This window comes from Cebidichthys violaceus, unplaced genomic scaffold (genome assembly GCF_023349555.1).
Source record: "Cebidichthys violaceus isolate CVI_PGR_0920_01 unplaced genomic scaffold, fCebVio1.0.p SCAF_33, whole genome shotgun sequence".
NCBI lineage: Eukaryota > Metazoa > Chordata > Actinopteri > Perciformes > Stichaeidae > Cebidichthys > Cebidichthys violaceus.
This window is the reverse complement of record NW_027176517.1, coordinates 1,943,217-1,960,544: the sequence shown is the minus strand read 5'-3', so window position 1 is coordinate 1,960,544 and position 17,328 is coordinate 1,943,217. Positions and strand designations below refer to the sequence as shown.

The following is a 17,328-nucleotide window of genomic DNA, read 5'->3' as shown; positions in this document are numbered from 1 at the left end:
AAAAGAGAGATCCCTCTCCTGGCGTTGCTCACCTGCCCCGCAGAAAGTGGCCGGCTCAACAAATACGCCGCGATCGCTCCTCGTTAGGTCGTCCAGCCGGGCCGGCTGTTTGTGCGTCTGCCTCGTACGCTCGCTTGTCAAACGGGTTGACGATAAGACCAGCTGCCTGTGATGGGCATGTACTTGAGAGGAGAGACAAATGGAGCTGGGAGAACACTTCTACATGCAACTGTGGCTGAGCAGAGAGCCCCCTGTGGGCTGCTAGACTAATGCCAGCAGAGGAATCATGAGCCTGAGAGGGCTGCTTGTTCTTGGTTTAGTGTTGGGTGCCTGATTGGACTTGGATGAGGCATCATCCGTAGGTGTGATGGCTGAGGAGAGAGGAGGGAGGAGGGAGGGAATGAAAAGAAATCCCCCCCCCCCCCCCCCACTGTAAACACACCACAAGGGAATGAAAAGACTCTGCGCAGCTTCACTTCCATGCAAAATGCTTCGACGCTGCTCAGCTGTGGGTGGTGGGTGGGTTGGAAGCTAACAAGTGTCGGACTTAATGAATGAGAGCCCTCGCTGTGTGAATTACCACAGCAGTGTATTTGATAATCACATATTTTTGCCGGGGAATGGGAGTTGGAAGAGTCAGGTAAAAAATGAAGTCTGAAATCAGAAGATAAGGGGTTGGAAGAAGAGAGAATGAACAGAGGGGAATGATAGACGATGCAGATTTTGGTGGTATTTCGGGATCAAGTTTTGCCAAGATCTCCTCACAATATCCACAGCCCATTATTTTATGATAATGAGCAAACCGACGAGTTTGACTTCAATCTAAATTTATGGAGGAGAGCATTTTGGAGGGAGAGAATAAAATAGTAGCAGAGATGAGACGATGAGAATAAATCAAAAGAGGATAAAATGTTAAAAAGTGGGAGAAAGAATGTCTCATTGAGGGATTTGAGACCGACAAGAGCGTTAAAATAGAATCTCTCAGATTAAGAACCACTGCGGTGTTAAACCAGAATCCCTCTCAGAGGCAACTGGTAATTGAATGTTGAGTCCGAACACGTTCTGTAAAAGCAGACACACAAAGCTAATGGACAGACACGACACACGTGCAGTAAGTCACCAACAGATACTCAGAAACAAACGCTCTATTAAATATGATGTTCTACAAATCGAGTGCAGACTTGTCAGGAAAGCAGGCAAGCGTCAGGCATTCAAGCAGGGACAAAACCAGAGACGAGTCAAACGTGACTCACCACGTTCATACGCCTGAAATAACTCATCCCTCATAGAGCAAATTATTGTCACGACAGATCATAGTTGAAGCAGCTTTCCAAAGGAACGAGTGGGGTTGTGTTCCAACATGAAGAGTGACGCAAAACATTCCTTATTAAAGAGCAATGCTTCATTTTGGGGCTTAACACAGGGTTGGGCGATATGGACCAACATATTATCATGTTGCTGTTTTTGTATCAATATAAATAATTAACACTATATATTTAATAATAATAAGTATGCTCAACTTGTATGCTTCAAGATATATATATATATATATATATATATATATATATATATATATATATATATATATATATATATATATATATATATATATTGTTGCCCATCTCACTGCTGCACACTCCATTTGAGCAGATTTCCGCCGGAACTGGACTAAAATTAAAATGGAATATCTGCACAATATTTGACTACAAACACAAATATTAATAACTGTTAAAACGATTATTGATAATAAACAAACTATTGCTGCGCACTGCTGCCAAATCCAAGAAGAAGAAGAAGAAGACGTCTCGGCCGATGCTAACTTGAATGCAGATCTAATAATTAAAGTGTCTTTTCTAGACATAATGATCACATTCTGATGGTGAAACGAGTTATTTCACTATTTGTGACGCTCACAACTATTTATCAGCGTTTTAAAAGTACAAAGGTGGGAGAGGACCACGCTGTTCACGCTGTGGTTCTGTAGTTAGAAGAAAGCAAATTAAAAGATAACTTCATTGGATATACATTTCATAAATATTTTGTTATCGTGGAGGATTTTTACATGAAAATGTCATTTCTCAGACCTAAACCACAAAAAGTGGAACTTCAATCCCGATGACATGAAAGCTAGCGCTTGAATACGTGTCCTGCTATGAGCCTCTTCTATAGATAGAAGACGTGACGTAAGAACAGGACACAGGTGTGTCTAATGTGTGGAGCAGCAGAAGACACAGGAGCAGCGAAGCCAGGCAGAAGAGTACGACTGGAAACCGTCCCTCTCAATTTAAGAGCGACCTTTGTCCGTGTTTGAACAAGGCCATCAGCTGAAGAGCTCCACGTTCCGCTGTTCATAGGAGCCTCACTCCCCCACCGTGAGACACAGTATGCAGCCACACACAACAGAAGTGTACAGTCTAGGTAGCAACTATTAAGGTGACTTTTCCCCTGTAAACTCTTCACTCTTCTTTTTTAATCGTTATGCACAATAGTGATTTACTACAGTAGCCTTGCAGATTACAGATGGCGCACTTCATTTAAACGCGTTAAAGGCTACACATGTACTCACAGTGTGGGAGGAGCCTGGGCTCGGTGCTAAATGAATCGCAGCTGGATTCAAAACAGGAGGTTTCTCTGTGTTTGTTGCCGGTTTCATTGCTTCTTCCTCCGGCTAAAACGTCCATCTTGCCCGTGTGAGATGAAGGATGTCTTGGCCTGATCGGTTTCCGTGCGGCCCTAGAAGATGTCTGCTGTGTTTCGTCGCCTTAATAAGCCGCCGTCTTATTTTTGCAAATGGCCTCAGAGAGATGAAATGTGATTTTTGCAGAGACATTTGTAGATCGACACACATCGTAGCTGTAAAGGCCCACGCTGACACCGGCTGGTGTGTCTGCTGCCCTGTTGATGAGCCGCTCATGTGGAACAAACGGAGACGGTTTGACCTGGATGACTGATGACACTTGTCTTCGGGGTCTCAGAGACTTCAGCTGTAAAGCGAGCTTTTGTACAAAGGATCTTTACATGCTCTATAGCGGTGATTGATGTTGGCAGTACTTTTATACGCAGCGCTATCCCTCCCAAGTCCCCAATTACAATCTATTTTCATTTCTTTGCTCTACGTTTTTTTTTTGACAATTTCTTCATCAGAGTCGTACCGTGAAGTTGGAGCTCTCTGGGGCCTGTGACAGCAGACCTATCACTGTGTAGGATAACCGTTTGTTTGATGACTTATAGGCCGTTTAACACGAGACGCATGATTTGTGATCTTATTCGCAGCAATAACTTTATGGTAATGTTTCTGATGGTATTCTGGTCATCGTCTGCTTTACGAAATCGCCACAAATCAAAAATGATGTGTGGTGATGTGACAACGCTGTGGTTATGGTTAGGGGTTGGATCACGGTTTAGGTTAAAATAATTAAGGTCGACCGCCTCCCTACGCAGACTTTGACGCTGTATAGCAATGCCACCTTGCTTCCTTTCCTTACTACTACGGCTGTCACTTGATGAAACGATGCCGTCGTTCTTCTTGGAGGATGGTCTCTCTCTAGCCCAGAGAAGAGAATGATTACTCTTCAATTAGTTGTTACCTACTGGGTTTTAATAGTGTCGGTTAAAGGAATTATTTAAAGCTGGAAATGTAGTTAATTTCATATTTTAATCGTGCAGCAATGGGGCCTGTGGGACCCAGCTCACTCGCACCAATCGGCGTACGAATCACACGACAACTTGTAAGTCATGTTGCGTGCTGTAACAACGCATATCCTGCTTTTTCACGTCGTGTGAACTGACTGCTTTGTCAACTTCTCCCTGTGGATATGAGACACTCTGAACATGTGACGTAGTATGACGTCGTGTGACAGAGACGAATGGTTTGTGGGAGGGGAGGTCAGACAAACACCGGACTGTTCCAGACCGATATTTATGTTCCCAGAGTAGTGTTTGTTCTATGTTTTCCTGTTGCATTCTTTTCCTCACTCAGCTTACGTTACTTTAAGTTCATGATGTTTTTATCGAAACCTAACAGCGCCTGTAACTGTAGTTTTGTTGCCTAAACAATTCCACATATGTAGAAATATATAGTCTATACAAAGAGTACGTTTTAAGAATGCTACAGTTTGTGTGTTCCTTACAGTATATCCACATACAGTCTGCATCATTATAGCAGAAGGCAATGTAAATAAAAAATGCAAATATGTTGTTTTTCTTTACCGTGGCTCCACTAAGACTCATTTACATACAAAGAGGATTACACGAGATCCAGAATACTGCAGTCATTATGCAAATCATCATAGTTTAAATCAGAATGTACAGTGATAAAAGGAGGAATTATGAAAAAGACTGAGTTAATGTGCATGAAATTATGGTTCAGAGTGTCCACTTACTAAATCTCAATTTAGACTTGAAGACCGTAGTTAAGAAGAAGGTCTGGGGCGGCTGAAAGAAAATGTCTCTCTTTCTCTTTTCAGAAGCTTCCATCATCATATCAGATCCATAAAATATCTCCAGGAGGCTGAACAGAACACTCAACACCGACACGACAGTTTGGGCTAAAACAAACAAAACACCGTCACCCTGTAGTCACTCGTTCATTTGATTCCAACAGCCCCGTGTTGTTGCTTTGAGTCTTATATTATATATGCATGTTTGTAGATCTGTACATCTATGTCTTTGTCTTTGATGTCGTCTTCCCAGGACACCGCGGGAGCTCATCCTTTGCATGTGTTCTGTAAGACAGCCGGATGAGTGCGACTGGCAGTCATATTGTAATTTCACAAAGGCGGTGCTTTCCCCGTGGCGCCGGTATGAGAGGTATTGTTGACAGTTGTAGGAGGGAAGATAACTGGGTTAATTAGGGCCAAAAAACCTCATTAGTCAGCACTGAGGGGAAGATGTAAAGTTTATCGGTTCCTGTTTCCCTACTTTGAGGATGGTTTTGGGGTTGGCTCGCAGACAAGTTACAAAGTGGATCCTAATTCTAATGAAATGTTTTAATCGGACCCCCCCCCCCCGTCCCCACCGCCCACCCCGCAAAGCATGCACCTCCCATCGTCTCTCTTTCCACCATTGTTTTCCTTCAAACGTGTTCAAAGTGTGAGATATCACAACAAAAAAGAATAATTTCAATTTGCATACTTGCAGTGCCAACAAAAAGGATCTGCTGAGGTGAGTGTTCCAATCATGGATGTGGACACACACTGCAAGAAACCACACACACACACACACACACACACACACACATGGCTCAGGGAGGTGACCGTTACAGCTCTGGCATCCTGCAGTAAGCGAGCAGATGTTTGGGGCCCGAATGCTCCGTTTTGTTCCGGGTCTCCAACGAAATCAGCTGCTGAAATCCTCAACAAAGATTAGAGCTGGGAGTTCCCACACCTCATCGAGCTAACTGTGTCCTCCGAAAGACGGGGCGAGAGTCAAGATCCACAGCACTGCAGCGACGAGCCGGCAGAACTCCGGAGGGAAGGTGTGGTTCTGGCAGTCACTCAAAGTTAACGGGAAGCGCTGCAGAGCGGCCTGAACGACGCGCCCGTGAAGACGTGTGAATGTATTCATCACAGACGCCACAGACTGGCAGGGAAGGCCAATACATGAGAGCGATTCTGAAGTTTACTTTAGCAAAATCCATTGAGATATTAACGCAAAGTGGCGAGAATGAAATTCAGTTAATTCAGCTGAAGAAGAAGTGAACCCATCGCGTAATAAGAATATCAACAATCATTGCTTCTACGACATTTTATTTATTTTATCCTGAGGCTACTAATTTACAAGATTTAAAATTCATACATATATATATATATATATATATATATATATATATATATATATATATATATATATATATATCAGAGAAAAAGTGTAAAAACAAAGAAAGTTGTCATCTCACTCAGACGTTCCAAATAGCCGCAGGACATGCCAGGCGAGTACGTCACACCTTAATGTAACCACCAGTAGTGCTTGTAATGAAAAATGCCTGTGACTCACTATCTCATCATGCCTCAGGAAAGAGCATTTGGAGATATGAGTACATCGTGAGCGTCTTTCCCTGTTTGCTCGACTGCTGGTCTTCTAACACTGTTTTTCAATCTGGACGTCGCTTCGGTTCCTCGGATGAATTTATTGCGTAACGTTTCCCCGTATCTCTTTTGTAGACATTACGGAGTTATCTCTGTGTTTGGATAGAGAATGTCTGAAATCCCTCTCAGAGAATTGTATTTTAAAACAGAGCGCCGTGTTTCTCTACAGTAGCAGGGAAACACGGCGCTCTCTGTGAGCCGCTGGGCTGTTTGGTCAAGTAACGACTCGACATTAAACCTTTGCAGATGACAGGACTCATCCCAGCCGACTTGTTAACTATTTTTGCGGCTGAAGTATTTCATATTCAGCGGTGCTTACTGAATATGGCCGGTCATTATGACGCTCAGTGGGCGTAAAACTGTTGTAGAGTTTGATCCACTGTTGGCTGCGTCTCACTCGAAACGGCCATTTGTTTAACGCCCTCCTTTGTCTCTCCAACTGGCAGAACGTAAACGACTTCCAGGCGGATATTTCTCCCCTGCAGAGATAAACAGGACCTTGTAGGTGTCGTTTCAGAGATAAACAGGGACGTCTGCGCTGTCTTTTTACTCAAACAAAGGTGCTGCCATATTCATATTTCCTGTGCGAATGTGTGGGACATTTTTAAAAAACATATGAAAGAGAAAGAGGAGTGGAGGAGGCGAAAGAAAGAGTCAGCGTTTGCCCAGAGAGACATTCCTTAACCCCCTTTTTCAAAAGCAGAAAAACAAATACTCCTGACGGCTCGTACCATTGTGATTACCTCGGCGCTGCGTTTTCATAATCAGAGTCACTCAGTAAATAACATCTGCGAGGATAATTAAAGGGCTGCATTCGCCGTGTGATGCCGCGTCGCGCCTTTCACCGATATTATTCTCGGCGTTCGGCCGTTCAGAGAATTGAAGGTCCTCATTACTATCCCCCGATCATTTGCACTCCGCTCACAATCCCACTGAGAGGACCTCACAGGAACAAACAGAGCTTTCATTTTGCACAGAGGTTCCAAACAGCCCCGGGTTATTGGTGGCCCACGTTGTGCAAAATCATATTTGAGTGGATCCACTGCAGCATGGCTGCTTGCCTCCCGCTTGAATTGGAAATTCCTCGTCGTATCACCCGACATTTGATTTGTTGTTTCTAGATTATGCGAGGGCTTCCTGCCTCAAGGAGGAGCATTTCCTAACATCGTTTGATGAAAAGCAGTGTTTGCACGAGGTTGGAAATGTGACATAATGCCCCTGTAAATGAAAATGGCATGTATCTGATATCTCCCCGGCAGCTGATAACAAAGGCTCAGTGGACGGCTTTGTTTGGGCGATAACGTGATTGTAAGGCTGGAGCAGACCTGTCTGAAAACAACGCATGTTTACGAACGCCACTTGTCACAGCGAGTGTGTGGAGGGAAAAAAAAACAACAACCCGAAAGTAGGTTTTAGAGGCATTTGAGAATGCAGAGGAGGACGAGAGCGGGCTGTTTGAGGAAGGGGAGACAACAGCAAAAGACGAAAGGAGTGTGAGAGGAAGGAAAAGAGAGCAGAGTTCTCCTGCATCAGCTTTCTGGACGGCTGCCTGTAGGATGATAGGATTAAAGAGTCCTTTAATATGACCTCTGTGCTCCGTTTCGCTATTAACGCCGCACAGAGTCCCCTCCGAGATAGGTCGCTGGATACGCAACATGCAGCATGTAAAGCATCGGCGGCGCCTCACCTGTGACGCCCAGTCAAGTTGGAGGCAAAGTGTTCTTTTGGATTTAGCTCACAAAAGGTGCACTTGTAGCTGTTTTGAGGCCAATTCTATTACAGCGTAGAGAGGCGTCGTCATACGTTATCATACTCCCAACCCTGATGCCGTACGGTAACAAGCCACAGCGTTAGTGCCTCTGCTCACTGTGTGGCCCCGGAGGAATAGAGAGAATAGTGCAGTGCTTGAGTTTCGGCAGAAGATAACAGAGAAGCCGGGGAGATGCCTCCGTCTCCGTGTGAATAAACTATTCAGGATTTGTTCAAAGTTTAACTGCATCGACAAACAAAAAGAAAGTTAAGAGAGAATTGGGAAGAATTTGCTCAGTTTCAGTGTCGGGTTACTATACCGCCGCCTCTATTTACTGTCAGCAGCAGTGCTGTGCACTCCAAGCTCCACATAATACATAATACAGAGTGTAAGAACTGGAAACTTTTGACCCGAGTCAGACTCAAGGCGGGGACACACATTGTGATTGCTTCGCCGATAGTCTGACTCAGGGGATGAAGGCCGGTTGTAAGCCTGCCTTTGGCCTCATATTTCAGCTGGCGTTCAACTCCGTGTCTGCCGTCTAGCGTTTTTTTCTATTTCGCAAGACCCCGTCTCTGCATCCTGTGCAAAACAATTGTGATTGGTTGAAAGAATTACAAACACCCCCTCCCCCCCCCATACCAGAATGCTAATGTGTGGAGCCAGACCTTTTTTCTCTGTAGGACTATGGTGCCGATGATGATTTGGCATCATAAACATGTTGGACCATCACAGTCTGGACCCGTGGGTGTTGACAGCGTGTGATTCTAATTTATTTTTTTATGATAATCATTGGCCTTCTGGTCAAGTCTCTGCCCGTTCTTCCCAATAACATTATTTGAAATGAGTCATTTTTACAACTGGAGTCAGGACCAAGGGAGGAAAAGCAGACGATGCAAATGGTGAAGTGCTGGTGTTCATGCTGCGTTGTTGTTCTGGTAAAGCATAGAAACAAACTCTTTATGATGTAGTTCTGTTCTGGAGCAGGAACCAGGGAGGCGTGCAAGATTGTGTTTATTGTATTTATTCATTTGTTTACATGTTAAACAATGTTAAAACTAAACTAAACCAAAAAAAACAAACTACATGCATTATCATGATAGCACACTGAGACATGGATTGTGTATGAACACACACACACACACACACACACACACTGAAAACGTGAGCTCATCTCGTCTAATTAACGCTGCTACTTTAAAGCATCCACAGGAGGAGATGCGGGTTGGTTCTCGTACGTGTGAGCATGCAGCAGGAACCAACGATACCATCTTAACACTACATTTCAAATCTGCTTCCTATCCACCTCCAGCTGTTGTGCGCTCTTCCCGTGCTGTCTGCTGTGTTGTCTGAGAGTAATGATTTTTGAAACCCACGCATATGCGCGCACACACCCACACACACACACACACACACGGTCATATGGCTGAGTTAGCTTGACAGATTGTCATCAGAATACCGTAATGGGACTCAAAACCCCCCCTACACACAGACACACACACACACACAGTAAAGGAGTGTGTCGCTGTGGGGGAGATGATTGACAGGTCTCGAGATGGCGATGGAGACTCATGTGAGCCCTGGACAACGGTCTGAACAGCAGGTAGTCCTTTAAAAGACAACAAACAACACTCTGTATTTAGCAGCAGAGGAGAGCGTGAGCGCATTCCTTCCTTTATTTGCACGCGAGCGCAACTCTTAATGCCGTAGTTGCAGTGCTACGGCAAAGTGACTGTTGAAGTGTGATGAGCCAATTTTGAAAACAGCAGCACAGCAATTATACGCCGTATTCACAATTAGAATCATAACTGCCAGTTTAGAAGCAGTCGTATGAGGCGATACTTTGGTCAGAATACCACAGAAAGGGAGGCCGCAACAGAAACGTGTTATGTTACTAATCAAGAGAAACTTTGTGGGTTTTTTTACCCAAGTAAAAGGAAAATCACAGAGAGCAGTGACTCATTAGGAACGTGAAATACTTTGTTCAAAAAAAAAAAAGAGCTGAATTATTCTCTCATCAAAGGCAGATTGATTCACATCATCACAAAGAAACATTTCACTTTGAACTGCTGTGATCTGATGACTTACACTATTTAGCCCCGAAAAAAAAAGCTGTTTTAAGTGTAGTGTAGGGCTTTTATTATTGATTCATATTTCGTTCATTTATGCTAATCACTCAGGACTATGTGTGAAACATACCCATCACAATTTACCAGTGTTGATTTAATTTTGTTATATGACATCATTCTTTCTTTATAGTCTTGTATGTTTCATTTCACAGTTTTATCAACAGGTTGATTCTTGTTTGATCAGATTTAAGTTGACAACCATAACCAACTATTTCTACTTTATATCGATTAACATTGCAGCGTTCTAAGGCGTGAAAGCTCCCAGCATCAGATTGATGTCTTGCATTGTTGTTGGGGTTACTGTGTTTTACATCGTTGTTCTTTACTACAATATTCCTACTGTTCAGATTTAGAGAGGCGGCCTTTATTTCCTTAAGTCCACCTACAATGTGTCCGTGTCCCACGCCGCCCTAATTAAAGCGCTCGAGTGAAAGTTATAGTGCCTGCCATGAAATGCACTGCAGTAAAATCAGGTGAGGTTGATTTAAACGACAGAGACGAGGACGGGAGGGAGTGAGCTTGCTTCTGTCTTGGTTGAATTAATTTGCAAATTTACAAATCTGTTTGTGCAGGAACATTATGTTGAGGACAAGGTCATGTGATGAGGTTATCCGAGCGCTAGTGTAGTGTGACAGTAGGGTTTTATTAGGAGCACATTTGGGTCAATTTAATACACCTGATATCTGATATCGGTGACCACAGTGGAGACGGTTTCTTATTTATGGTTATGCAGTCACCTAAACGGCTGGTCAACAGTAATATGTTAATCGTTATCAGAGAAAAATGATGATTTGTCATTACATGATGTCTGATTTGTTTCATTGCCCAAGGTGTAATTCTGTTCTACATCATGTTCTACAATATGTCAGCTGTTTCCACGCAGTTGCCATAATTAGTCATTGCCAATTAATGTGGTCAGATTGTGAGTGACATTCTCCCTAATTTGAGAACGTAAGGACATGGCCACACATGCGCAAAATTCCCAAATCTTCAAATCGCGGGGTTCAACATTTGTGAACACATGGAGCACTAATATTGCATCACTGGCCGCATGTGTGACTGCGAGGCCGTCCATGAGTCTGGGGCTTTGCGGCTTGAGCCTTGGCTTTGATGTAAAAAAACAACTAAATCCGAACATTTAAGGAGCTTCTGCTGATAAATGCTTGATACATTACTCACATAATAACTCATTATCAACATTGTTGACAATAACCGGGTCCTGTCATGTAATAAAACCCCTTCAAACAATGTTCAGTTCAAGCGTTTAGCTGCCAAAAGGAGCTGGTTCAGGTTGAACTGCTGTCAGGCTTTATGTTGGACGTGGGTGTTTATTTTTATCTGTGTGTTTCTGTAGGTGTTCGGGGGGCGTTGAGGTGATGCGTGGCCCCCGGTCATCCCAGTGGAGGAGCCAGCTAACGACGAGTGGCTTTGGCTGCTGAACGCACCACCGCCCCCACCCCCTCCCACCATCACCACCCTCATCCCTTCCTCGCTCCCTCCATCTCTGATGGCTCTATGGGGCGTCGTCAGCCTCAGCCTTCACTGCTGGGTGTGTTTACACTCTGCGGTAACAGCAGCAGCGGTGGCGACTGCCAGCCTCCCCAATGACAAGCCCGGGGGCCCCCTGGACTGGCTCCTGTCTGATAAAGGGCCTTTCCACCACTCCCCGGAGTACATCGACTTTCTGGAGAAGAACCGGCAAGGCTTCTCCACCCGATACAAGATATACAGGTGAGTCAGGGCAGCGGGAGGAAGAGGCACTCCACACTGTTTACTTCTGCTGTCACTACTCCCATAATACGCATAATACGGTCCCCATGGTTGTCCTTTGAAGGATCAGAGCTGTGTGTAAATAAAGGCCACATACATAATGTGATGATATGATGTGTTTACATATTTAGATGAGTATAACTCTCAAAGTCACGAGCCACAGCCTGTACTCAGCAGCACTCAGAGCTGCGTGATCCGGCTCATCTACCACCAGCAAACAGATCATTGTTGATTTAAAGCATTAGCAAAAACCTTCAGTGGTCATGTGAAGATGCCAGCAGTCACTGCTAACATTGGATCAGTCACTCTAGCTTTGTGAGTTAGCATGCTACGTTAGAAGAAGACAGTAATGCTAGCTGACCAGATACTACTTTTTGCTAGCACGCCGACGTCGCAAACTGATCACATGATCAAACGTACGAGCCGTGTCCGTTAAAGGAATAGTTCAACATTTTGGAAAAATACACGAGGTTAATTAGCTTCCCTGAAACATGTAAACATGAAGCTACAGCCTCTAGCCACTTAGCTTTGAAAAACTGGGATACTAGCATGACCTAGCTCGGTTTGAGAGCTAACGGCTATCCGCCTCTAAAGCTCTTTAATTAAGAGGCTCTTTGTTGTTTGTTTAATATAAATATTCAGACACACAACCCTCAGCGTAACCACAACTTGTCATTCACACATTTCTCGAAGGAATTACACAACTTCAGCATACAGACATGAGAGGTCAAACTATTTAGTTTGCGTCGCCATGACGCAGTTCACAACCACAGCTGTACCAAATGCTGAGGACCTCCAGTATAGATATCATTGTGTTTATGCACATATGTTGGTTGGGGGAAAAGTATTTTACTCAACAGTATCAACCTTAGAGCGTCATTCTCGCCTGTTAACGCAGACTATTTCATGTAAACGCGTATTGACAGTCAGATGTTGCATATGTTGATATGTGCAGTAAGAGAAACATATGGATGAAGAGACGTGTCTTTTCATAATGAATGTGAACCATGAACGTCAGCAACCTGGAGCCCGCGTGTCCTCACCTGACCCGGCTTTATTATGAAGGCACTCTGCGGGAAACTACAGCGAAATGCACTGCAGCGAAATCAGTTGAAGTTAGGTAAATTGATAGAGACAAGGAAGGGAGTGAACCTCCATCTGTCTTGGTTGAATTAACTGGCAAATGTGAATCTGCTGGAATATGTTGGTGACGGATCAGATTAAAGTTGAGGACAAGGTCACTCCAAGTGTGTTTTATGCTAACGACGTATGTGATGAGGTTCTCTCAACCCTGCTGTGACGGTAGTGTCCACAGCTGCACAGGGTCTTTATTAGTGTTACATCTGCTTTTCCACTGTAACATCAAAATGATATAAGGAAGAATATAATACAACTGCATTATGTGATATTAGTTCACACAGTGATTATTATTGGTTATTCAGGCCGATACGGTTTGGCCTGCTTGTCATGCAGGAAAGGTTCCTCACAGTCGATGTTCACAGGATATGTAGCACATGCCTAGACACAATCATCACGATGTATTTAATGTGGGCACGTCTGCCATCCGCTGGCTGTTCTTCCAAACCCTCGGGGGGGGGGGGGGGGGGGTGTCACCTGATCAGGTGGTCAACTGAAATACGTTGATTAGCACCGGGAAACAATGATGATTTGTCACGACAGCGGCACGGTCCGAGGTATCGGCGTGCGACAGAATTAGCGGCGATTGTGTCATGAATCATATCCGTCGTCATTTAGGAGGATGTTGTCCAGGCATTCTGGAAATAGACGAACAAGGTTCCTGACATCTATGGATCGGCGCGAGGATGCTTTATGGCTCCGGTGATCGTTTGCAGCTTTGGAGCTTTTTAATATTTCCTTCTCTGGCGAAAAGGCAGCCATTCGTTCGGCGCGGAGCTGCATGGGCGGCAAGATTAATAGTCTTATCATGTGGCCAAGTGATTAGTGAGCTCTTAGTACTTATTACTCTGCATTATCACAGAATCCCCTGAGAGGCTTCTGTCAGCTGCAAGGTTGTGTTTGAGGCTCTCTAGATTACCACAATGTGGCATTGATTAATAGAGATGATATTAAAAGGAAAAACTAACCTAAAAAGTAAATAGCTTGTAAATCTTTCTAAATTGAATTCACTTGGATTCAGTCCCATTCGCTTTCAGTACGGAATCTAAAGAAAACAGGAGGGATGCAGCTGTGGGTACAAGCCTCTGTTGTTATAGCTCTCTTTCAATGCCCGTCATGGTGGGGTGAAATATATGGTGATGGTTTTGGGGGGGACTCACACCTGGAGCTGCCTCGTGAAAAATTTAGTGGGGTTGTCTTAGTAAAGAAAGTGTGCCCACTGCAGTATTCTCCCAAGAGCCCCGGACTCCATACCTGCTGCGTGACAGAAGTCCTCACGTGTTTGACTCGAGCTGTAACCGCCGTGTACGAACACAAGCAGGAAGTGGATCTATGCGGCAGCGAGTCCCAACCTCTCCGTCTTTTAAAAAGGTAGATGAACACTCGCCACCGGGCACCGCAGGTAGAAACGGTGTCCGATAGGGAAACACCTGCTCACAGCTCAGGCCGTTTCATTTGAATAGCAGCAGAACAATACGTCTGTGCTTTCTACTAATTTAGAATAGAAACGTTTGACGTGTTTCTCAAGAGACTTACATGTACAAGGTGCTGTGCAGAACGTGGATGCATTGATGGGATAAAGTCAGCAATTTGATGCACTAAATCAAAGGATTTATCAGCTTTGAGGAGTTTATATGGACCTTTTCCCCAACATGAAAAGTTCAAATGAACTTAAGTTGGATTTAATTGTGTCTCATGTCCAGATCGTGTCGAGATGAAATGTATGCCTGGTATTAATGAGTCTCCTGTGTCCCCATTCAAATCGGATTAGAATCTAACCGCTGTGTCCAACTCAAGCAACGCAATGTCACGTCGTCTCGTTCCTCGCTGGTTGGGAAATGTCGAGCGCGATCACGTATTTGATTGTAAATGCAGCTGCATTACTACACTGCAACGTGTATTTTTCTTTATGCGTTATATCCGATCACCCAAAAGGCCTTTTTGAGGCGTGAAGCTGCTGTCAAGTAATTGCTTTAATACTTAAAATGAAGAACACTCACTTAAAACTGCAGAAAATACCCCTGGGGGGGGTTTAGAAATGAGTAAATTACAGCACAGATAGTGTCACTGTGTCAATAGTCATTACCGTGCATCAACACGTAATTAATTCAAGCCAGGAGTATCTGCAATTAGTTTATTCTGCAAATGGGAGCGTGTAGGACACGCCCACCCGTTGAGTTTAACCTGATCAAAAGAGCGCTGCTTCCTGTTGGATGTGAGAGCCACTTCAAGCACAATGAGCAGCTTTCCTGAACCACGGGGGAGTCTGCAGGTGCTCTGGAGGGGGTTGAGGGGAGTGTCTCCTCAGCGTCCCACCGACGGTCTTTGCCTCGTCTCCTCACCTCTCTCGGACGTTTTGGCGAGCAGCTCCTTGTGGTTAATAAGCTGGCGAAATGAACGGCAATAACTTGTAGTTTTTCATCCTTAAGACACTTTTCCACATCTGCTATTTAATACATCGGAAAAGAAAAACTATTGAGCGTTGCACGATTCATAAGACACAACATTAGACACTTTCCCTTGAATCAGCCCCATTAATTGCTCAGTTTTTATTTTAGCTTTTACTGTTATTTAATTTGTTACTACGGCGCGCAAGCTGAAGGCAATTTCTCTCCAGTTAAGCTGTCTCTCTAAAGTTGTATTCAATAAAGAGAGTGAAAGTGTAAAACGAGGGGTGAGGGAAGCCTCATTATGGTTCCTCTCTTCAGGCTTTCAGACACACCAGCAGTACGGCTGGACGGCCGACTCAGCCTGTGGGATGGTCAATCAATTTGGTCCAGACTGAAATATCTCAACACATACGGGATGGATCGCCATTACATTTTATACAGACGTCCATCGTACCCACAGGGTTAATCCTCCCGACTCCAGTGATCCGCTGACTGTCCTCCACAAGGTTGTGATCCGTGGTGTGGAGTGAAACGCTTCGACGTGGAGCGTATTAAATGGATTGGTCTTAATGTTAGCGTGCTAATATGCTAATACGGTGAACATGGTTGACATCAACCTTTAGCCGTGTGATCACAGCATGCTGACTTTAGCTGACTTGATGCTAATAATAAAAAGGTAAATAAATAAATTCAAAACAAAAGGTATGAAGACAGAAATGAAGCAGCTGTTACTACAACTGGTTTCTATACGCTGCTTGTTGTATTTAATCTGAGGAAGTTAAATCAAACTGTCTCCTCATTCTTTATTACAGTATAATGTATCCCTGTCTTTCATATTGTAATATAGTTCGTACTTTTCTCCTGACGTTTTGTTCGGATCAGAGTCTCACATCTCATCTGCTCCTCTATTTCAGAAAACTGCAGATTCTTACTATTTATGACGTCGATACTTCTCAAACTTGTGTTTTCATTCATGTGAAGGAATATTCCTGATCAATTCAAGACCTAAAGTCAATTCACAGGTTCACTCTTACTCAACTCGTCATCTTCACGCCTTCATCCTCTGATTACTGACGAGCAGAGGTCCATAAGATTTCAATAAGATTTAGGAATTATCCAAATTATGGAATGACTTTTCCCTCCTAATGTTTCAAAAGAAAACCTAATTACTGTTTTGTAACAGTTGTTTTTTTTATGTATTAGTGTTTCTTGTTTTAGCTGTTATATTACATTCATAGTTGTTTCACTCATGGGGACTTGCAGCATTACCATTGCTTTAGAGTTACTGCAGGTGTATGAACCAACATCCCTGAACAAACACAAGCCCATGCTTACTCACACACACACACACACACACACACACACACACACACACATGCTCGCACACACTCGTCACACTTACATTATTTTTTTCTTTTTCTTTCTTTCTTTCTTTTGTTGTTTTTTAACGTAATGTCTTGTGCATATTTTATTTCATGTTGTTTGTAATTTTGTACATTTTTAATATTATACAGGTGGAGGCTTCAAATAAGCCCAGCTGGCGTTCTGCCTCTTCCTGCACTATGATATTCATCTATCTCTGTTATGTTTGTTTATTTTTAATTTTATTGTTTGCACTGTGCAAAATAAATTAAATGAAACAAAAGTAAGGTGGACAGATTCATGCTGAGCTTGTTTTTGTTGTAAAAGATCATTTCTGATCATCACTCTGTGTTATGAAGAGGGTGGAGGTGATAGAAAGAAAGTCCTCTTCTGCTCCGGTCCTCCTCATGTGTGTTGTCCATATCTCTGCTTAATCCTAACAAATGGCTCAGTGACAGGAGGAGATGGATCACCAGACTCAGTGCTTGGAGTTACAGTGTGTGAGCTTCCTCAGGATTGATGGAGTAATGAATTCACACCATGCTAGCCCCCCCCCCCCCACTTAATTCCCCGCCTCTCTTACTGATTGAATTTGAACAAATAAATAAATAAGTCATCTGTAGGAAATGGAAGCGGGTTTGTGTTTGTGTGTCTGTGTGTGTTTTGGTGACTCACTGTGGAGAGCAGACCCACTGCTTCCAGTG

General features: G+C 43.7%; 1 protein-coding gene across 1 annotated transcript in view; it reads left to right on the top strand.

Moving 5' to 3' along the window:
• LOC137883499 (BMP/retinoic acid-inducible neural-specific protein 3-like) overlaps positions 1 to 17,328 on the top strand; it is a 41,935-nt gene that overhangs the window by 2,340 nt on the left and 22,267 nt on the right. Inside the window, exon 2 of the mRNA XM_068724991.1 lies at positions 11,320 to 11,696. Within this exon, the coding sequence (XP_068581092.1) occupies positions 11,473 to 11,696 (224 nt within the window). The 5' untranslated portion in view covers positions 11,320 to 11,472. The remainder of the gene's footprint in view (positions 1 to 11,319; positions 11,697 to 17,328) is intronic.